This window comes from Lycorma delicatula, chromosome 11 (assembly GCF_047948215.1).
Source record: "Lycorma delicatula isolate Av1 chromosome 11, ASM4794821v1, whole genome shotgun sequence".
Classification (NCBI taxonomy): Eukaryota; Metazoa; Arthropoda; class Insecta; order Hemiptera; family Fulgoridae; genus Lycorma; species Lycorma delicatula.
This window is the reverse complement of record NC_134465.1, coordinates 48,981,120-49,005,129: the sequence shown is the minus strand read 5'-3', so window position 1 is coordinate 49,005,129 and position 24,010 is coordinate 48,981,120. Positions and strand designations below refer to the sequence as shown.

The 24,010-nt window shown below is 27.1% G+C and overlaps 1 protein-coding gene across 3 annotated transcripts in view; it reads left to right on the top strand.

Moving 5' to 3' along the window:
- Positions 1–24,010, top strand: part of Graf (GTPase regulator associated with FAK) — a 381,906-nt gene that overhangs the window by 316,785 nt on the left and 41,111 nt on the right. For all 3 annotated transcript variants that reach the window (XM_075378766.1, XM_075378765.1, XM_075378764.1), the window contains exons 6-13: positions 1,862–1,966; positions 3,893–3,970; positions 5,904–5,973; positions 10,660–10,757; positions 14,909–15,003; positions 18,231–18,312; positions 20,581–20,689; positions 21,802–22,023. In XM_075378766.1, the coding sequence (XP_075234881.1) occupies positions 1,862–1,966; positions 3,893–3,970; positions 5,904–5,973; positions 10,660–10,757; positions 14,909–15,003; positions 18,231–18,312; positions 20,581–20,689; positions 21,802–22,023 (859 nt within the window). The remainder of the gene's footprint in view (positions 1–1,861; positions 1,967–3,892; positions 3,971–5,903; positions 5,974–10,659; positions 10,758–14,908; positions 15,004–18,230; positions 18,313–20,580; positions 20,690–21,801; positions 22,024–24,010) is intronic.

Below are 24,010 nucleotides of genomic sequence, written 5' to 3'. Positions count from 1 at the left end.
TTCTTTCTAAATATTTACTTTAATCTCAGATTAACTGTAAATAAAGATGATGTAGAATTTAATCAAATCCTTAGAAGATAATTTTTCATGTAAGAAAAATTGATAAGTGATATCTTATTGATGCATACCTTTAACTTACAATATATAATTGTAAGTTCATATATGTTTAATTCAGTGGTTAAAATATACATGTTTACAACCAATTTTTTAATTATTGTATAATAGTAGCATCTGCTGCTTATATTTTAAATTTGTGTACAAGAACTGCTTTGTGTAATGAATTAGTGATCAACTTAGAGCGGTTCTCAAACTGTGATATGTGGGACTTTTGTAGCTGGTACATGAGGCCTTTCCATGTAAGCATGAAATATATATATATATATATATATATATATATATATATATATATATATATATATATAATGCTGAAAGATAAAATCTGTAAAAAAGATTCTTTCTTTTTATGTTTAGAGATTTTTTTTTGTTTCTTAAAGTGAAGTATCAGTTTAATCCAATATCTAATGTTTATGTAATTTAAAAACATATTTTATTTAAGTAACAGTTTTATAATTGCTAATATTCTCATAAAATTCTTATTATTTAATGTTATTAGCCAATCATTTCTTGAAACTATTAAAATACATTGGACGGTAAAGAAAAAAAGGAGTTGAATTGATATAGTTAATATTAGGTCATTTTCAACAGTTTGTTGTGGTAAAAGAAAGTGGCACAAGTAATGAACTACAAACATCATTAACTAATAAATTACATAAAAATAAAGAAAGAATGAAAAACAAAACATTTTTAAATTTATGAAAGATTTTGTTTTCTTTTTATTATTTGCAAGTTTTTGTATAATTTTTAGTTTTGTGTGTTCTTTTTAAGATATGTACATTCTTATAATTTCTCATAGAATACTTTTGAATTTTATATTGTTTAATTAGAAAGAAAAACTTTTTAGCACTTTGAATTTTTTTTCTATTCATATAAAAATAATTTTACAGTAACTGTTTTCTACAGTTGTTTTCTTTGTTGGCCCAGCGATTTTATAAATAACCTAACTTAAAAATGTAAAAAACTGTTTCTTTTTTTAAAGTAAATGTTTAAAAAAATTGCAGTAAAAATAACAATTGTTCTTTAAAAAGATTCAAGTTTATGTCAAATTAAAAATATGTAAATTGGTAATAATTGGTTTTTTTTTTTTTTTTTTTAATTTGGGTTTAATTTTCAAGTCAAAACTTTTAAAAAAATTGTAAAAATATCTTCTTTTTTAGTTTTTAGCTTGTTTTTTTAGTTACTTTTAATTTTTTTGATTTTATTTTATTACAGATATTCATATGTGTTTGAACTACCTGCTTAACTCTAAACATCATTTTTGGGGGATAACATATAAAATATTTAATGTATTTTTAAAGAACATTTTTATCCCATTCCATATTTACTGAGCATGTATGTTATGATTGGCACTTATGTTCTTATTAACTCTTTCATAATATATTTTTTAATTTATCTAGCGATTTAAAAATGTTTTCCTTAAGTTTTATATCTGATAAACCAACTTCAATTTCTGTTCATTGTGCAATATTTTATTATCTTGATTGCCAAAATTATTCAATTTTGTCATTTTCTTTAGCCTTATTTACTTCTTGCTTTATATCTAGTCTTAACTTTGTACTCTTAATATCACATGATATTAATGTAATTTTAATTTTACTCATGTCTCATGTTACGTCTTTCTTTGTAAAATTATTATCCTAGAATTATATAATTTTTTTGTTGTATTTCAATGTATTTGTTAATTTTTTTACATTTTTATTATTTTTTAATTCAGTTTATTGTATTTTTTTTTTTAATTTTTCAGTTATTAGGATTCATGTTTGGTTGGTTAACATTTTACCATCAAGGTCATGAAGTCGCAGAAGATTTTAAACCTTATATGAGAGAATTACAATTCAGAATACAAAAGGTAATATTCAAAATTTAATTAACTATATTAACCAGTTTGTTTGAGGGTTTTATTTTATAAAATAATTTACAATTTTTTATTTATTATAGTTATAAACAAGTTGTGATTTCTAATTTTTTTGCATAAAAAAAAAACTATTTTAAAGGTTTATTAATCTGCTTTGTAAATTTTGAACTAGAATTTGAAGAAGTGTGATATTACTTTTTCTAACCATATTACCATTAAAACTAATCTGATTTTATAGCTTTTAGTAAAGAAGGTTAGTATTTTTTTTATTGAACGAATGAAACAAGATAGATAAGATGGATCCTTTTTGGCATTTTATGGTTGTGTTTGTTTATGAATTGATAATTTTAAAATATTGAACATATTTGTGAAACATCTAGATTATTCTTTGAACTTTGAAAAAATTAAATTTATTGGAGAAGAAGAGAAAAGGATTTGGGCCATATGTTGGTTAATTGCAGCCCTTCTGTTCATCAACTTAAAATATTTGCATTTATCTTCCTTCTCATACATTATTTAGTAAAAATTATACAAAAAGTTTCAAATAAAAACAGGATTTTCATAGATAATTTATTTATTGAGTACAATGAGGTGACCATATATTATTTCTCAATATAGCCTCCTCTTATCACAGTGTATTTATTCCTGTTTTGAGACAGCTTCTTGATCCTACAAGAGAAGTATTTTTTGTTTTCATGTTATTCATCCTTGTACAGCATTTAGAACTTTCTTGTACAAATGAAATTTTTCCATTTTAAAATTCCTGTACTGAGCCGAAAAGATATTAGTTTAATGACATTTAATTATTTAATTTGGGCTATCTAGAGGGTGAGGTAGCATACCATACTTGAACTGTAATTTCACAGCATTTCCGTATTTATAGTGACAGAGTGAGGGTGAACATTGTCCTGAAAGGAAAGAACAAAAGATTGGATGACTCTCCTATTAGAACAAAATTCAGGCTTTATCTTTTAAAAAATTATCGCATTAACTGAATGAATTGTGGTAGGTTTTTGTTCTGTATGAAATTCAGAATAAAGTATTTCTGGGGAATCCCTAAAAAAGATTACCATCATTTTTTCTGTTTAAAATGTTATTTTTGTTTTCATTGGTAGAAATGAGCTTCAATTTCACCAGTGCGTACTTGCTTGTTGTTTTGACTCTGGGGTGAAAATAGTAAACTCACAGCTTATTATATAGCTAAATAACTTGTCTGATTCCTTTTCATACTGCTATTGAATAAAAACAAATGATCTTCTTTCTTCACATTAGTTTACAAGAGACATCATGGGGTACGTACCTATCAATCACATTCCAAAATTTTGTTATAATTACTTGTTATTTTTTTTCTACCTCCAACACACTTTTTTTCAGAAATTTCAGTAATAGTAATTCACCGGTTCAATAAGTGTTTTTTTTCTTTAACTTAAATCTCATTTTATTGATTGTTAAAGACTGTTCTTGGTTGAAAAGTGTGGAGTTTATTTCCAATTTTCACCTGGCTGGTTTGTTTTATTCGTACACTGCGGACTGGAAGAAAACTCATCTCCAGTATTTTAATTTTGGTAGATTTTAAAGTTGTGGTTAATTTCATATGGATGACCCATAATAAATTTACTTCATTTTTAAAAAAATTTAATGATTTTTTTGTATAGCACTACCGTGTATCTCCTGCTCATATTTATCACAAATATCACATACAAGAAACTGAACTTCACTTGAAAATAAAAAATAGATTTATTAATAATAATAATAAAGAGAATTAGTTTATCTATATGAATTTATTTAATTATTATTTTTAATAAACTTTATCTTTGGGGTTTTGATTAAAATAGCATGTTGTGGTTTTTGTTTGAATTTTGTGTAATGTTTTGTTCTGTTTTTTCATTAATAACATCTACTACTACTACTACTCTTTAGACAAGAGAAAATTTTGAAGCTACCAGAGATAAGACAGAATCTCTCATGAAGAAAATGTTGGAAATGAGACAAACAACTGTAAGTCACTATCGATAATATGGTATTTTATATTTTGTACCTTTATGTTTATTCTTTATAGTATTATTTATTATACATCTTTATCAGTTCTGTAGAAGTTAATTTTTAAATGAAATATACTGTTATATATTATGTACTTATTTGATATATAACTTTTATCAACTATTCTTAATAAATGTTAGGTTGGTAAATATTCTAAATAATTCAAACATTATAATAGATTAAATAATTTATAGTATATAGTAAATAATTCAAACAACACAATAGATTAAATAGTTTATAGTATTATATAGTAAATAATTCAAACATTACATCCCAATTGATATTAACCCATAAATTACCTAACAATAAAAAAATTGAGCTCACCAATCTATTAAGAGATGTCATTTGGTACTTCTACCACTTTCATTTGATTTTTTTATTGCAACTTCAATTAATAAAAAAAAAAAAAAATTCCGCTAAATTAAAAAAAACAAATAACTTCCAACAATGGACCTACATTTAACTTTACGTAATGCCAGTTTCAAAACATTGGGATTTAATGAAAAATTTAATTGTATTATTTTTTATTGCATTTTTAAAGCCTTTTTAATTGCATTTTTTAAAGCATTTTTTGGGGTGGGGTGTAATTGTGCTAAAATTACTTTTTGCAAATATTATTTTTTTAATTCTTAACAAATATGTTTAAGAAAAATACGATTTTAATTAGGTGAAATCTCGAGATACTGAAAGTGAACTTGCTCTACAGCCTCATCCCGTTGACCTTTTAAGTTGAAAATTTAATGGAATCATCGCCCCATATATAGATGTAATCTGACCAAGTTTGGTCAAAATTTATCCAGTAGTTCAAGAGTTATAAGATGATTTAGAGGCCAACACCAAACACACGTACATATGAATATTAACATCCAGAAAATTTCCTTCTAGTTTTTTGGGTTCCTTAGGAGATAAAAGTTGAGATCCGGTGAAAACCACATATGCTGAAATTGGACCGATTATAGTTCTTCCCTTCTAGAGCTATAGTGCTATATAGGAAAGTAAAAAGTGTAAAATCAATATCATAATAAAGATAAGAAAAAAAGAGAGGATGTAGAATGTATCTGAAAACAAGCAAAATACAAATAGAAATAGCTGAAATAATAGCTCATTACCCAGATCATGAATAGTATAACCTCCAACAAAGGAAGCCAATAGTTCGACAGAAAATGTTTCGTGAGAAGAAGAGGAATACAACAAATCTTAACAAAAAAAGTATAAATCAGATATTTATTTATAAATGCTTGTACAAAAAAGCAATATATGTAAAATGAAGATGATCTAAAGACTGAAATGTACCATTCACAGTTGTTCAGTTCTGTTCTATTACTGTATTTAGTAGTTCATTCATTATTATTGATGTTAATTATTAGTAAAGTGCAGTGTATATTTTGTTTAATTAAACAAATTTATTTACGTAGCTGTATAATATAATATACAGTATTCTATACTACCAGATGTATAATATTCTTAAATTGTTCATAAAACTAAAACATGTTAATAAAAAAGTATTTAAAACTATATTTTTTTTTTTTGTGTGTGTGTGTGTAAGTAAAAGTGTTAATTTATTTATTTTTATGCTCATAATTAAAATTGGTTACTCTGTAGTAGTGCATAAATTAAAGAAAATTACTATATTGAAAAAGTATGATTTTTATTGATATACTTCAGTGACTCTAACTGGCAACTTATTTAGCAAATCTTTTATTCTGACAATTTTTACTAAGAAAGGAGATTTTTTACATTAGTGTAAATATTTTAAAAGCTGGGGAATTATTTTGTTGAGTAAAGATTTTTAATTATATTATTTTATCACATAATTTATGTTAATTAGAACATTTTTAATTTTCTTTTTAACTATTTTAGAGAAATAATTAACCTTTTTTTTTCATTACAGAAACCAGTTGATTCAAGTTGTTCAAATAAATCATATACAAGAGAAGGTTACCTATTTCTTATGGAAAAAAGTAAGTTATTTTTTCTAATTTAAAAAAGTACATTTACTATCATTTTATCATATATTATGCAATGATTATATATGTTTTTATCTCTATGTCCAGAAAAAAATTAAAAATTTGGAAATATTAAATAAAACTTGAATTGATGTTAGGATTCATAATGATATTAACCAGTTAAGCAAGGTCATTTTCAACTATAGGTCAGCTTTATCTACAGGCATCTCCGTTTTGTTTTGTTTGTAAGACAATTATGGCAAAAGCATTTCCAATTTTTTTTAAATTATAGTGTTAGGTTCCTTACTATTAGCAGAATGATGTGTATTTGTATTGATTTTTCATAAAATTATATATTTTAATTTGGTCTCTATTGTTTCTGTTGGGAAAAGCACCAATTTTTATCCTTCACTCTTTGAGTTACTGCATTTTCTTTGTGTATATTATTTTAAAAATACTAATTTTTTTAATATATGAGGTGTGGTTCAAAAGAAGGGCTGATGAGTTATAAATAACGATTGGCAAGAGTGATTGTTTGTGCATGTGTATAGCTTTAAGTGGTCTGTTGGGCACCACATTGTCGTTAGTTCATTGTTGTTTGCCTTTGCAAGACAGTGTGTTAAAATGAGTGCAGTAATATTAAATCCCCCCAGTTGTAAAGCTCAAGCAGTAATTAATTTTCTAAACATAGAGGACATAATGCTGTTGAAATTCACCATCAATTATGTGAAGCATGGGGGCTATCACAATGAGTGAAGGAAAAGTGAGGCAGTGGTGTCGTGAGTTTAAGGAAGGCTGTTCTAACATTCACGATGAATAGAAACATGGCAGGTCTAGTGTCCAAACTGATGATCTCATTGAACATGAATGCAAAAGTAATATAAAATTATCCTTTTACGATTAATAATTTTTCTTTAGAATTTCCATAAGTTTTAAAGAAAAAATTGTTAAGGATGATGACTGACATTCTAGGGTATTGTAAACAGTGTGCAAGATGAGAGCTTAAAATGTTGATAAGTGCTCTCAAAGATCACAGAATGACATCTGCACATGCTTTTTTCAACTTCTTTGATCATGAGGGGATGATTTTTTTTCCCATGTCGACACTGGCAACAAAACATGGATTTACTGTGTCAGTGCTGAGATGAAACAACAATCCATGCAGTAGCATCATTCTGGTTCACTGAAAACGAAAAAATTCAAACAAGCCCAGTCTTATAGGTAAATATTAGAAAGTGTATTCTGAGCAAAAGGGTGTGCTCTTTCGCTTAGAATTCTATTGATTTAATGATACCTGGAACATCCATCACATCAGAAGTCTATTGTGAAACAGTTTCTAAACTATGTTGTGCCATTCAAAACCGATGATGGGGACAATTCAGGAATTGTTCTTCTTCACAATAACACTTCATATGCCTGTTTGCAGAACAGAAACAATTAAAAAATTTGATTGGAGATTTTTTATTTACCCCTTACATCTTCATCTCATGCCCATTAACTACCATTATTTCCTACATCTCAAAAACTCGCATCGCAATGATTCAAGGAAAATGAAGAATTGAAAATCTTGGTGCAAAAGTGGCTACTCCCCGGCAGTGGAATTTTATGCTGTCGTTTGAAGAAGCTTGTTTTAATATACCAGAAATGTTTGGAATGAAATGGTGATAATGTAGAAAATAAAGTAAATTTGTAAGTATTTGAAATCATTAATAAACGTTTTGTTTTTTCAACTGTTTTCATTTTGTTATCGATGGGATTTTTGAAATACTCCTCATACTTTAATTAAAAATATACTTTTTGTTATATACATAAAAATGAAGTATATACACATAATATGAAATGTAATGATAAATACAGCTTACTGATGACAAGAAATTCATTGCTGTTAAGTATTTCTAACTCTTTGTTAATAGCAGAAATTATTTGATTTGCAAGAAAAAGAGAAAAAAAACCACACAGTGAAAACCCAGCCTAAACAGAGTTTAAATGAGTTTAATAAAGTAATTTTAGTTAGGCCTGTATTATAATACACTGCTATCATATCTACTTAATGAATGACAGGATGTGTAAAAACGACACAAAAGGTGAACCTGGAAATAGTGATTATGATGTAGAAAGATTATTTTTGACACATGTTAAATATTATACAAACAATTTTAATTGACAGTTTTATTTTTTATTTTATTTTTCAATTTATTAATTGAATTTTATTCTAGAAGACAATTTATTATAATCATTACAAATTGAGCGAGGTCCTTGTATTCACAGAATTATTAGTTTAATTTAGTTCAGTTGTTATTGTTTTTATATTTGGATTATTGTAGATTAACTTAACAAAATGGTTTGCATTTTATCAGAACTGTTCGTTTTTTTGTTGGATCAACATTATGTTCTGAAAGCTGTAGGGTACTGTTGCAACCATTTACATTTTATTCTACACTTAAGTTTTAAATATTTATAATATGTTAAATCTTCCTCTGCCCCATTCCCTCTCCAAGTTCCTGTATAAAAATATCTATCAATAATTTATTTTTTTCAGCTATTTTTATCAGTTTTAAATTTCATAATTATAACATTTTTGGTCATTTCCTAATCTTTGATATGTTTGAAATTTCTGTCATAATTGATTATTTCTAATTCTTGCTTTTTTATGTCATTTACATTGATTTCTGTACTGTAATTACTTTAAAACATTCACTTACTGATTTAGCAGATGTAATCTGACATGTATCTAAAATTTTCTTTTATATATGCTGAAGTCATGTTACTCATGACTAAGTTTTATTTTGTAGAGGAAATTGCTCTGCTGGTCCCATTGTAAGATTTTTTAAAATAACGTAGTGAAAGTTTTTTTTTGAAGGAAAAATTAACGGTTGTGTGAGCGATTAATGATTTTTTTACTTATTTTTTGTCATTGTTATTTAGTATTATATTGTTACAACCAGAAGTCATTGTGATATCTAAAGTATTTTTATACAAAAGTGCAAAAAAACTGGATAAAAAACATGATGTAAAAAATAATGCACATTCTTGCATTCTAGAGAGCTGTAGTTTCTGCTCAATAGCAATTATTATTTAATTTTTTTTTCATTCATTTGCTTATTTATATCAAAGTACAAGTTTATTGTCTTTACATTTGTTGCAAACTCTATTTTTCATACAAATTGAGTTTATTTATAGGTTAAATGTCAATATTTTAAATAAATAAAAAAAACTATATTTAAAAAGAATTAAGAGTATTTTTAAAAATTTTGGCTTTGAACTTGTGAAACTTAAAAGTTTTCATTTTTCATTTAATGGTTGGTTGTAACTTGTTTTTTTTTTCAATTTTGGCAGCAGCTCAAAAATGTTAAAAGCTAAAGAAAAATTGAATAGTATAAATTTTTACAGTTCAGTGAGTGTTTTGAATCAAATTTATTTTTTTTATATTTTACTTTTTTCCAGTTGTCCCAGGTTTCACTTTCACATTGTGTTGGTTCCATTTCACATCAGTTTTCTTTATTTTAGTGTTTTCATTTATACTTGTTAGAAGAAGTCTTTTAATCTGGAAACCATGATTCATTTTTTGTTTAACAGAACTATTGTACTTTTACTGTCTGAGCTGAACAATAATAAGAACTGGTAATATTAAAGTATAACTGGCTTGACTTGTTCTCAAATTGTCAACTTTGTATAAAGAAAGATAAATATTAACCTTTGTGGCATCCTAACCCTGATGAAAAAAATATCATTTACCTTAAAAACTGTTGAACAAACATTTACAGTTTGTTAGTATGAGGTCTGTTCAGAAAATAACTAAACTTTATTTTTTTCATCTTTATTATTAATTTTATTAATAATAAAGATATATTATTAGTTTTTGACTCCTTCAAAGTACTCCCCTCCACTATTCACCCATTTTTCCCAGCAGTGTTTCCACTTCACAAAGCAGTTCTGAATAGCTTCATTTGAAATGCCTTTAAGGTCCATGTCGAATTTGTTTTAATGTCATCAATAGTCTCAAAAGGGCGTCTTTTAAGATAGAAACAAATTCTGTTTTAGTAGGAAGTGTTTTAGAAGGCAGGTTTTTAATTAAGTCACTGTATTTCTGGATTTGCTTTTTTTGTACAATCTTCAGTTATAGACAGCCCACAGGTCTTATTTCACTGAGCTTCAATAAAAAAGGAATTGTACCAATATTTAGTAAATATTAAAATACTAATGAGATGAACTACTTCAGTTAGATTTATAGCAGCGGGCCACATAATTCTCATTTTAATTATTTAAGGTGGAAGCTTCATATTGTGGAAAAGGATATTGAGACCCATAGGGAATTTCCTGATCATGGAAAATCGGTGATCTTTACTCTTTAACCTGGCATTTAAAACTATACCGTAAATCAACCAGTTAAAAGTCGTTTACAAAATTGATCATAACCATTTTTCTAATTAAAAACAATTAGAAACAATTTTTCTAATTAAAAGCCATAAAAATTAATTACTGTTCATAATCAAACTGAATGAAATTTAGGCAGTAAAAACTCTATTTTTTTTTCTGAGATATCAATGAATGTAATGAGTTTTATCAAAGGTTCTGAAAATATTATATATATATATATATATATATATATATATATAAGTTAAGAAGAAAAATAACGGTCTGTTTTGATTCTTTGTTAGTTTTTGTATTTATTTATTGTTGTATGTATTATTTATTTTACAGAGGCATTTGGAACAGCCTGGACTAAACAATATTGTACATACCAAAAAGATAAGAAGGAATTTACCATGATTCCATATAACCAAATGACTGGAAAATTTGTAAGTTTTGATCTACATTGCAAATTATTATTTTTTTAATTAATTGGAATTATATGTTGTTTTTTTCTTTAAGTTAAATAAATTTCAGTGAGTTGATACTTGGTCAGGATGTTACCCTTAGGTAATTAAGTTATGCTTAAAAGAGATTTTTCCTTTCATTCATTCCCTCTGTGATGTAAGGAAAGGTGTGGCATAACAATTTTTCACAATAAGGCATATAGGTCTTATAATAAATTTTCAAGAATGCATATTTACTTCAAGTTTATGAATTACCTTTAACCATTTATTAGGATTAAACAAGATTGAAGTTTTTTTTCTTAATATTCATTTATATTCTAGAATCTAAAAGATAGAAGCTTGAAATGCAGCTGAGATGATATTTTACATCTTTTATGAAGACCCATTTCAAGAACCGTATGTAGTTGAAGATGTATTTCATAGTTATAGAACATTCTAATCCCTGGTTTTGTATAAACTAAAATTTGGCTATAAAAGTAACTCTTAACAATGATACAAAAAAATTGGATCTTTCTTTTTAACCATTTGCAATAAAGTGAAAGTGATAAGCACATCAAGTGGAAACTAAAAATTTGATATTAATGGTAAATATAGAATACTTTGAAGATATATTTCATAATTTCCCATATGTTCTTGTCAACTACTGTGTGCAGATTTGAACATCAGTGTTTATGCCTAATATATGTAAGATATTTAAAAAGTAATGACTTTTTCAAATTAGCAACTATGAATATTATTTTTCATGACCTCTTAAGCAACTGATGGAAAAAATATAACTTCTACTGAAATAATGCTATCAGCCTTAGTGTGAATTTGAAACCCAGAATGACAACATATACCTGCACCTTTGAATACCGTATACCTGCACCCAGAATGACAAATAACTGCACCTTTGTTGATTTATACCTAAGAAGAGCAGCACTATTTAATTTGTTTTTTGTATGCTAAAAGGTAAATTCACAAAATTCATAAAACATTCACAAAAATGTATCTACTAGATTTCATAGACATTATTAATGCTAAACATGAGTTTAGCTTGTTCAGTAATAGTTGATAATGTGTATCTGATGAGCTACCTTTCAGAAAACCAATCTTATCGGCATTTCCTCATTAGCAGAAAATAACTTTGTGCAGGTATTATTCCTAGCTAAATGATTATATCAGTAATAATTGACATAAGAAAACTCAGAAGTCTTCATTGAACATTCAACAACAAGCTTGCAGGCTGACATTCATATGAAATCATTTTCCAACAATGAGCACTTGCATATCTCTGAAACCTCTCTTTTGAAATTATACTAGAGGAAAACTATGACTTATCCTCTGAGCTTATTCTATCTGATATTCACTTATTTGGGAAGTTAAAAAACATCAAGATAGATGTCTTGGCAGTTACGAAGAAATGAAAGGAAAAATTAATTCTTAAAGGAATGGTTGTTGAATAGAGTTTTCCAGAGAGATAAGATAAACTCATTTATTTATTGCTCAAGGCAAGTGTTTTTGGTGATCATGTAGAAAGTGAAAAAAGTTTGCAAATTTAATTTTTTCTATTGGTTTTTGTATTTAAAATAAATACAAAAACAATTTAAAATGGAATTAATTTTTTAAATAATTCTTGTAATAATATTGGTAAAACGTTAATTATTGGTAATTAAGTGTAAATAAATCCTGATATCTGCTAAATGGAATAGAGATAGTTTACAAACTAGGCAGAAATGAATAAAATATAGATTGCAAGAAAGATTTCTTTAGAGCATATTATACAAAGAAATAAAGATTAAATAAAAACTAAGTGCTTGATTGATTCATTTTTTTTTGTATCTTTAATACAAAAATAAAAGGTGAAGCCTTTTGGTTATATTCTGGTTATATAAATTGGTTGAGGAAAGGTTTTTAATGCAGTAAAACAAGATTTTTTTTTTATCTTCAAATGAAGTTTATTTAACCACATAGGTGCTGATTTGATTGTCTACCTTTTACTATTTTTGAGGTAAAATCATAATCCCATCACTGTAGAATTTCTCTGTTTCTGGACAAAAACTGTAATTTTCACAGACTTCTTTTGGAGCTAGCTTGGATCCCATTAAGAGAGTTCTATAGAGACCAAAAAGATAGTTGTTTGATGATGCGTGGTAGGTATGATACAATGGATGTATCAAAACTTTCTGGCAAGCTCTTAATTTGACAGATTACCAAAGATGTGTGCAGCATCTGGTGTTGTCATGCTGGATGACACCTTTTCTATTGATCAATTCTAGTTTCTTTATCTTGATTGCTTGGTGTATTCTTTCCAATTGTTAACAGTAAAGATTATAATCAATTATTTGATCAGAAGGTAATAGCTCATAATGAACAATTCCTTTCTGACCCTCTCTCTCACACCCCTGTCATTTCCATAATGGTTTGATTTATTCTCTTTCAGCAGTGATACGCAGATGGAAATTCAATTTATTAAATTAAATCATGTCACCCAAAAATCAGTTATTTTTATGCAACCTTCTTCAGACCAAATGAAACTGTTCTGTAGTTGGTGTTTAGTTTGTTACTGATATCATGACTGCTAATGTGCTGTCTTGGTCAGTTTTTTCTCTAATTTCATTGACCTTTTTCAGTCATTGGCCAACCAGAGCGAGATGCAAAATTTTCAAATTGAAAATGCTTAAACCAGCTTTGTGCTACGTGTACTGATGAAGCATAAAGATGAAGTCCATAAATATCACAAATTTTTTTAGCAGCCTGAGTTGCATTCTTCCCTTTTTTGTAATAAAATTTCAAAATATAATGAATTTTTCCCTTATTTTCACTCATTTTCAAAACATATTAATTTTTAAACAAATAAATTATTATAACCTTTCTAAAAGTACTTTGTGATATGTCATCTTTCAAAAGCAAGTAAGTGTTGCCAAATTTTATTAATTTTACCAGAGTTTTGTGATCCTAACATTATCTATTAGGAGAATACGAGGAAACTTTTCAACAACCCCACTTATAGTATAACTCAGTTCAATTAATAACCGGTTTAGACCAGTTATGTTTTGGCTGTACGTAATATAAACAACAAGCCAAAAAATAATTTATTGCAAAAAATAGTTATATCAGTAAATGAAACAAAAACTAAAATAATATAACCTAAAAGAAAGAGATTAAAAAACTAATAACTAACTATAAAATAAATTGTTCATTTAATAAAACAAAATAACTATTCAAACAAATCAGTAAAATATAAAAAAATAAAAATAAAACATTAAAAGAAATCAATGTAATAACATAGACTAACATAATACATTAAATATATTATAATATCCTTTCTTTTAAAGAAAAAAACAGAGTCAAAACCAGATCTTTAACTAAAAATATAAAAAAAAGGAGGTACAGATTACAAGAGAATGAGGAACAGCAATAATTAAGTTAAAATAAGTAAAATAAATAATTAAGTAGAATAAAATAAGATTATAATAAATGCAAAAAAGTAGAATTACATAGATAGAAGAAAAAAAACAGCATTTTTGTCATACAATTATATTAAAATGTCATTAAAATACTAACAATATAAAATTTATACTTTTTTATTTCATATACAGTTGATTTCGTTATGACCAATTCTTAGTTTTCTGTACGTATTAAGATATGTGGGTTCACATAACATGTCATAGTTGTATTATGTTATAAAAAACTGAATTACTCTTCTTTTGAAGACAACTTTAAAAGAAAAGAATCAAGAAAGGAAGAGAATGATAAAATAGATTTTTTTTTAGACAACGAATTAAGGTGACTGATTTGGAATTTTTGGATTGAAGGAAGATATAATATACGTTAGATTGTGATGGTTTGAGTGTCTGAGAAGAATAAAAAATGTATTTAAAATACTTTGTCACAAAAAATAATATAAAAGTCTAAATGAAGGTGTAGACCAAGGATGATATGAATTTATGGATTGTTAGAAAGAAGTTGTTTTATAAAGATGATATGATAATAAAAATGTTTTTTCCATTAGAAATTATGGAGGGAGAATTAAATATTGTGATTTTTCCCAGTATTAGCTTGTGGCAAGAATGGATTAAAATAATAAAAAAATATATATATACATTTTTTTAAAAATATTTTTATTACTGATACATTTTTAATCATTCCAGAACACCCAAGAAAAAATGATCTTGGGTTCTTGTGTTAGAAGAATGTCGGATTCAATTGAAAAAAGGTTTTGTTTTGATCTCACTCCAGTTGATAGGTATGTTTTTTTTTTTAATTATAATTTAATTATTGTTATTAAGATTGTTATTTTGTTTTTTTACTTGATCATTCAAAAATAATTTAATTGTTGTTTATTTTTAATGAATTAGATTTCCGTTTAATTTTTTCAACCTCTATAAGCCTACATCGAGCTTTCTGAAGAAGACAAATTGGTATATTGTCAGAGTTGTTATTTATATTCTTACTTCTATAATCATTGTTGCTAATTTAATGTAATAATTCCTTAATTGACATGAATAGTTTTCTCAGAGCAGATTAAACAAAATAATTTTTCAAGACTATATTAGAATCAGATTATATTGTCTCAGATAATCGACACAAAAATTTGCTAGATGGTCTTGTTCACGTTGATGAACAATTTCCGAGACATATTATATTAATTAATTAATATTATATTAATTTATATTTATATTATGTTATGTTATATATTTATGTTATGTTATGTTATATATTTATAATTATATTATGTTATATTAATTAATATTTCTGTGTTGGCCATTCTATTTATTTAATCCACAACCTAAATAAATTTTTTATTCATGAATTTGAACAATGAGAGATCATAATAAATGGAAAAAAGATCAGAATGTCAAAAGTAGGAATCGAAGAGGATATATGTGATCTCTTCCTTGCAAGAAAGAACTCTTTGTAGCTGTATTTTCTTGTATGCCTTAAATACATCCAATCCACATGATTGGATTGGATAAACTTAAACTTGGATAAACTTCATCTATTTTCAGTTAACGAATAAAAATATTTTATTTTGAGGTTTTTCTCTTTTTTAAGTGTAATGTTTGAAATATATCGTATTGAATAATAGTAGTTTTATCCAGCCCAGTAAGAGTTAAAGAAAATTAATAAAATAATCTAATGACAATGTAATAGTAATTTAGGCAGGGAAAAAAAGAGAAACAAATTTTTTCAGAGATAAAAGTAAATTTAATATGTTTCAGATGAGATTAGTGCAAAAGATTGATAACTAAATCCGATTTTACTTGTATAAATTTTAAAACATAAAACTAATTGAATTACAGAGAAAGAGCATCATTACAGTCAACATTACAATAAATACTGGATGTCCAAAAAAGAACTCTGCAGTTTTAGATTAAATTTATTATATTTAGAATTACAAATGTTTGTGTTTTATTACATGAAACTACAGAGACAAATTTTTTTTACCCCTTAATGTAATATGAGCACCATTGTCATGAAATCAATAATAATCCTCCTCATTCCACATCCTTGTAAGCATGTCTGTATTCCACAAATGTTATTATTCTTTATCACAGATGGTTATGTGACTGGATTTTTTCTTGGTATACAATGTCTTTTACTTAGCTCCAAAAGAAGCAATCCATCGGTGCCAAATCAGAACTTTGCCTTGACCAAGTGTTCATTTGAACACTAGGAGCTTCTCTCCTTAACCAGCTTTCTGGGAGCCTATCTTTGAGCACAGTCTGCACAATTCTGTATGATGTGGAGGAGCTCCAATCTGTTGGAAAATTAAACCTCCTTGATTTCAGTCTACAGAACCACAAATGTTATCCAATATGTTTGAGTACACTAAACCTGGAACATTCTGCTCATGGAAAAAAATGGCTCAAAAATGCATGCATAACACCACATTTGACATTCATTTTCAGATGAATTCTACTGATTTGTATGGATTTTCTGAGCCTTACACTTGACAATTATGGCGATTCGCAACTCCATGAACTTCAAATGTAGCTTCATTAGGAAGTGTATTGCAGGTAGTTTTCATCAGTATAAATAAAGTCTAATATGATCTTTACAAATTGAACTCTTTTTGGCTTAACATTGGGTTTAATTTCACAAAGTAGCTGCAGTTTATAAACACAAAGTTTCAATCGCTTATGAACAACTTCATGAACTGCGCTTTTAGGAATGTTTGGTTGACAACTAACGTTGTGAACTGAACGTTTTGGACTTTATTGGAAAGACAGTCAAAAGATATTTGTTGCAGACTTCATTGGAAGACTATTAAGTGCTGCAAGATAAAAAGTATATTTGTTCTTGAAACCCCAGAGTTCTTTTTCAGAACCCAGTGATAAATAACAGACAAGAATCTACAACATACTTGACCTCCCCACTACTTGAATCAAAAGTTATTCCTTCCTATCATGCAGATCTACAGAGTCTGTCTTGAATACACTATATGCAGTGACTAAAGTTAACTAGTTTATGATCATTAAAATCTGTATCATTGCTATATAAAAGTGTTTTTTTACAGTTAACTAATGTTTTTACTGGTGGATGTATTTATTAAGAAGCCAGTTTTTACCCATTAAAAAAAATCAGCTCTATTATCGGTGCAGAAAGTATATGCACTTGAGTTTGTGTGTATATAAAAATAAAACTGTCCATCAGATTTTGAAACAAATTATATAATTTTTTAAATTATTTTATTTATATATGAGAACATTAACCTTTATTTTTTATTAATTCTTTAAAATAAATTATCGTACTGAGAACACAAAAAGAAACAATTTGTTTTGAACAGTCTCTTGCATAGCTTGACTTTCATCACAAGCCATTATTCCAGTCGAATAGCTACAGAGCTTTATTTAGCTACTGCTCTGTTTTAGAGCAGTACCATTAATTGTTTTTTACTTGTAATTTGATTAGAAAAATCATATTATCTTTTGATCTATAATATACACAAACACAAGACAAGATTCATTACTTTCATCATTATTTTAAATTAAGGATATGTATTATTCATTTTTAAAGGATTTTTATCTGTTTTTAATAACTAAAACTGTGCTAATTATTCAAGAAAGTTTATTAATACTTACAGATAAATAAAATTTATTATGGATAAATGACTAAATACTGGTGATGGTACAATATGATGGGTGAAACAGTAACCTAGGTCATACTGACATGACTTGAGCTGGTTCAGTATTATTCAGACTGGTCATATTAAAAAATTTGAAATGATTTCTTGAAAATATGTAGACTTCATTAAAAAAATATAGAACTTCAGATTTTTATTGGTGAAGATCACATTCAAATTAGATGGACAGATTCACTCTTTATTGTATATAAATTTAATCGGTAAATCTTTTGTCTCTTACAAGAAGTAAACAAGGCATGCGTGTTTAATTTTTTACAAGATAAATCATGTTTTGGATCAGTTTATATTGTTGTAATCCTTTTTTTTTTAACTAACTTGTTTTTTAGACCTGGTGCTGTATATACATTACAAGCACTCTCGGAGGAAGATAGGAGAGGTTGGATGGATGCAATGGATGGAAAAGAACCAGTAAGTTTTATGTTATGAGCATGTTCTCACATATTTAAAAGATAAATTTAGTTTTAAATATTATATGAGGTGTGATTAAGAAATTTTAAGACAGGTGCTGCCACTGCTCAGTAGGAGGGGGTAGGTTTGCCTGCAGGTCTGGAAGGGAATATTTTTATGTCCTTGAAACATCTTGAAAAGATCACTGCGATATCTTTGTTCAGTAGATGGTTGCATCCTATTGAGTGAAGATGTGTTTTCGGTTCTTGGTGGATAATTGATTTCACAAAATGGATGAAAAAATGAAACAACGAATTTGTGTCAAATTTTTTTTGAAAACCAGGATATCAGTTTTGGAGACTTTCAAGCTCTTAAAAACAGCTTTTAGGGAGAAATGTCTATGCCAGTCAAATGTTTTTATCTGGTTCAAAGATGGCTGTGAATTAGTTGAAGATGACCCCCAGCCCAGCCGGCTTTCCACTTCAAGAACCAACAAAAACATTATGAAAGTTCATGATTTAGTGTGCTCTGACCGTAGACTTATAATTAGGCAGATGGTTGATGAACTGAATTTAAGTTTCTACATGGTTAAGTCAATTTTATCTGAAGATTTGAACATGCGTCAAGTGTTCGAGAAATTCATTCTGAAATTGTTGTCAGCCCGCAGAAACAACACCGACTTGAAGTGTCACAAGAACTAATTAATCAGGCTGAAACTGATTTGGATATATTAAATAGGATAATTACAGGTGCAAATCTTGGGTTTATGGGTATGACCTAGAAACAAAGGCACAATCATTGCAGTGGAAGACAATGTAATGTTGGTAGTTTTCTTCAACTCAACAGGTAACATACATTACAAATTTGTCCCAAGGAGGCAGACAGTCAACCACAAATACTATAAAATTGTCCTTCAGTATCTGTGCGAGAATGTGTGGAAGAAAATGTCTATATTCTGGCAAGATAAGAATTGGGTCCTCAATCATGACAACATGCCGGTTCATCGTGCATTCTTGATTGTGAAATTTTTGGCCAAATCCCAAATTCTTGTGCTTTTGCAACCTCCTGTTCTCCTGATTTAGACCTTGTTGACTTCTACCAGTTTCCTAAATTGAGATCTTTGCTGAAAGGAAATCAATTTGGGTACTTACGTATTAACGCCACCGCAGCTATAGCTTTATTTAAAAACAAAGTAGTCAATCGGATTTCGGTGGAAAATGGGCCGATATAGAGTTTAACATAGATTCAAAACAGTCTCTTTATTAATTTTAATAAATGGTTATTTATATTTATTTATTTTATAAATATATTTAACCAAACTTAACCTACCCTCTCTTTGCTTGCTAACCTTGATTAATTAACACCGTAATTTTTTGAGTATTTATTTAATAAACTCAGTAATTATTGCAATTATTTATTATTTAAATAATCAAAACACTCCTGTTTATTATAAGCCCCTTTACCATTTTCACTTATAAAAGTCCAGGTAACAGTTTTTTTTCTGTAAGTGTAATTTGGTTGGACTATTCAGAAATTTGACTTTTATATTAAAATCAAATCAGACCGAAATGTGACAGAAAAATATTATAATATTAAACTGAAACAAGAATTTTTTAAATATTCTAAAATATTTAGAAACAAAATTAATTATTACAAATAAATAGAAACTAAGTATTACAATAATTGTTCAAAACATCTTCCTTCATTATTTATAGATATAACATTTGATTTAAATTCTTTGGGTGGCTCTGTATTTATTTATACATACATTTATTGTATTGAATTATGTGTGTTGTAAATATGAGAAAAGTTACTGTTACACTTTTAACCTTTGACCTTTTGTTACAGCTAAGTGTATGAATTATTTTAAAATGATGCAGGTTAAAAAAGTTATTCAGATTCTTATTCTATTCAAATATTGGAAAAATCATATTTTATAAAATTTACTAGTAAATATTTAAAAATAATTTTTTTTCACCCAACAAAATAATGTTGATGGCTAAAAATTGCTCATTCTTACAAATAACCTTAATAGTTCAATAAACACACAATCACAGATAATTACACTTAGAATTCAATGATAAAAATAAGTCCTTTGTTTTTTCTGCAATGATTAACTCCTCATGCATTTATTTATAGTTACACAAGACAATCATTGTTTTTTGACTAAAAAAATTATTTTTAATTTTTAGTGCATTTAAAGAAAAGCAGTTTAAAAAAGCGTTATATCTATATTTTTTATAATATTCCAAACTCTGCAACTATTATTTATGTTTTAATTTTTTCCAGACATACGGGTTACCAGGAGCTGTTAAAACACAAAAATCAGAAGAAAAAAGTTTAGATGAAGCAGGATTCGCTTTTGTTACTAAATGTATTGAAGTTTTAGAAAGTAGAGGTTAGTTACTAAAGAATTTTTATGTAAGATAAATTAATGTTTTTATAATTTACTTAAAATTCAAGTCGATTTTAATAATAAAAATGTATATATTTGTGCTTTAAACTATGATTTTTATTTATTTTACTTTTGTAGGTTTGTTCTTAATTACTTCATTATAAAATTAATTTAGAAAGTTGCTTGTTTTTTATAATTTTTTTAGATGATTACAGGTTACAGATAATTAACTTTCTTATTCAATTTTAGATTAATGAAATACTTTTAAAAGAATGCAAGTGATTTCCTTGTATAAGTCTTAGATAAGTTTCATTCATTCTTTTCATTAATATCTAACTTGTTTATTTTGTGCAATGCTTTATAAGTTTGTAATTGGCTTGAGATTTTAAATTATTTGAGTCCGTGTCGTCACTTTTAATACACTACTTTGCGATTCTTTTAAGAAAGTAATGTAGGAATCAAGGAAGTTAAAAGTCCTTTAATATTTATATAAAAGCACGCATAAATGTTATTGTCCTGTCAGTTGTCCTGCAGTGTGATTCCTTTTAATGTATTTGGAAAGATTATGATAAATCTTTGAGAAGTGTATTTTACTGACAATGAAGAAATGATCACAAAACATTTTGAGATGTGATAATTGGAGAGAAATGTTTAGAGAGAGGCATTTGATAAACCTGTTTACTGCTGCTGGGATAAATGCTTATCCAGTATTAACAAATATGAAGAAAAACTGATATATTTGTGTGGTGAATTTCTTTTTCCCATTAATTTTTGAGTTTGATATCAAATAAATGTTGATATAAAATCAACATTTAAAAGTGGTATAACTGTTTGAACTTACTTCTACATTAAAAGAACAATACAAATTTTCAAATTTAGTATCTTATCCTTTTTTGAAGTCTATTAAAAAGAACTGTCAGAGTTGAATAGGACAGAAATTCCTACTCTGTAATTATTAGATGGCAAAATTGTAATTTTACAATAAAAATTTAATTTTTTATTATAAATTTGTTTATAATTATTTAAAATCTACTGCTTAAAACATATAAAACTGATGTATATTTATATTTTACAAATATTCTATAATTGAATATGTTTTATTACCTCTGTTACAGGTTTAGAAGAACATGGTTTATATAGAGTTGTTGGTGTTAGTTCTAAAGTAACAAAGTTACTACAATTAGGACTTGATAGGAGGAAATTGGAAAAACTAAATTTAGATGACCCTTGTGAATGGGAAAGTAAAACAATTACATCATCTCTTAAAACTTATTTAAGAACTCTAAATGAACCTTTAATGACATTTCGTTATTATAGTGCTTTTATTGCTGCAGCCAGTGAGTATTTATTACTGTTATTATTTTTATTAATATTGTTGTGGTTTTTTCAATGAATAGTTTTTAAATTATTTATAAACATTTATTATTTCTTTTCTGAAACATAAATATTGTAATGAAAACCGACATATAGATTTTTTGTTGTTGATATTTTCCAAAGAATAAACAAGTTGTATGATGTTGGTTTATTAATGTACTGATTGTTATAAAAGTCAGTTTCCCAAATTATTAATAGAAAAAATAATTACTAAAATGTTTTTGTTAGTAGAAGCGTAATATACATCAAATGAAGTATTCAAAGTATAATCCTTCTGCTATATGCATTTTTGGCAGTGTTTTACCATTGAAAAACACATTTTCTTCCATTAAAGTTATACCAGTTTATAAAATAAGCCAAATTTTTAATCAACAGTTTAAGGTGATTTGAATTATTTAGATTTGAAGAAACCACAATTTTGGTCTTTGATAATTTCCTCAGAATGAAAAATCACGGCGTAAAATCACTTGAAGATTGTGGCCGATAAATTGTTCCTTGGTGCCTTATACATTGAGGGAAAGTTTGATCAAAGTAGTCTCTGCCTTAAGAAAAATTGTAAGGAAGCCCTCCATCATATTGTTTTCAAACATAGTAGTGGCTAATGTCAAAGTCAAACACAGGGTTGTTAAATTTCTTAGGAATAACAATATCTTGTTACATATCTATGCTGATGAGAATTGTCTTTTATATTTCTTTTGAAAAAATTTGATCCCAATATTTCTTTCTTTGTGGTTTCACTCTAAACATGAACGACAGTTACTCTAAGTTCTTTCTTCATCATTACGCAAAGATTTCCATCAGACCAATAAAGACAGTTATGGTGGTTTACCATACCAGTTAATAGTCTGCTTTATCACATAACTAGTTAAAGTCTTAGTAAAGGCAATTACTTTTATACGAATTTGAATAGTAGATCGTAGATACTGGTGTTCTTTGGTGGTTGGGTTTCAATTAACCACACATCTCAGAAAGAGTCGAACTGAGACTACAAGACTTTACTTCATTTACATTTATAAATATCATCGTCATTCATCCTCTGAAGCAATACCTCAACAGTAATTCCCAGAGGCCAGACAGAAAAAAAGAAATGGTCTTCTTTATCAGACCGTGTCACCTATCTGGAAAAATGAGGTCCGGTTTCTAATGAATAATAAATTCCACCCTTCTGTGAAATCATTGTCAAAAAGTGCATTAAATCTTTGATAAATTTGATATGGATCTTTCCAACCTAATAGAGAAGCCTTGCTGACATTTAAAACCTCTTTAAGTCACTGCAATAAATTATTATTTGTGTTTTCTAAAGTTTAACTAGTTATAGGCCTACCTAATTGTGGAGCATCTACAATGCCTTACATATTTTCAAATTTTATGTTCATCTCAAGTGTAAGTTGAAAGATCAGTAATGAAGAATTAGGAAACCTGATATGAAATTCTTTAAAGGTAGCATATATCTTATTATTATTTTTCTACCACCAAAAAAATTTGTTTTATGTACTTGTATGCCATCATTCTCTGTGCAGATTCAAAAATGAACAGAATTTGAATACTGATTAAATCATATGATTATTACAACTTCAGAACCAAAATTTCTTACGTATTAGTTAAAATCAGCATATGGGGAAAACAGACCTTTATTCATCACCTTTTCAGGTTTGAATTTGTGCTTCACAAATCTGTTAATGTAAACTTCAATTATCCTGATCTTTAGTTTATTAAAACTGATCAGGCTGGTCATAAAAATTTATAATAATATTAAGACATTAAAAAATGCTCTTTTGTGAGCCCTAGATGCCTGATGTAATTCACCAGGTTGGTGAAACAGAAAAACCACCAGGTTTTCTAAACAGGAAAAGAGAGTTGCTTGATGTAATTACTGAAAGCCGTCGTTTTATAACATTATTCCATGTTATAAAATAGTGTAGTATAAAAGTATCATCTAGAAAATAAAGA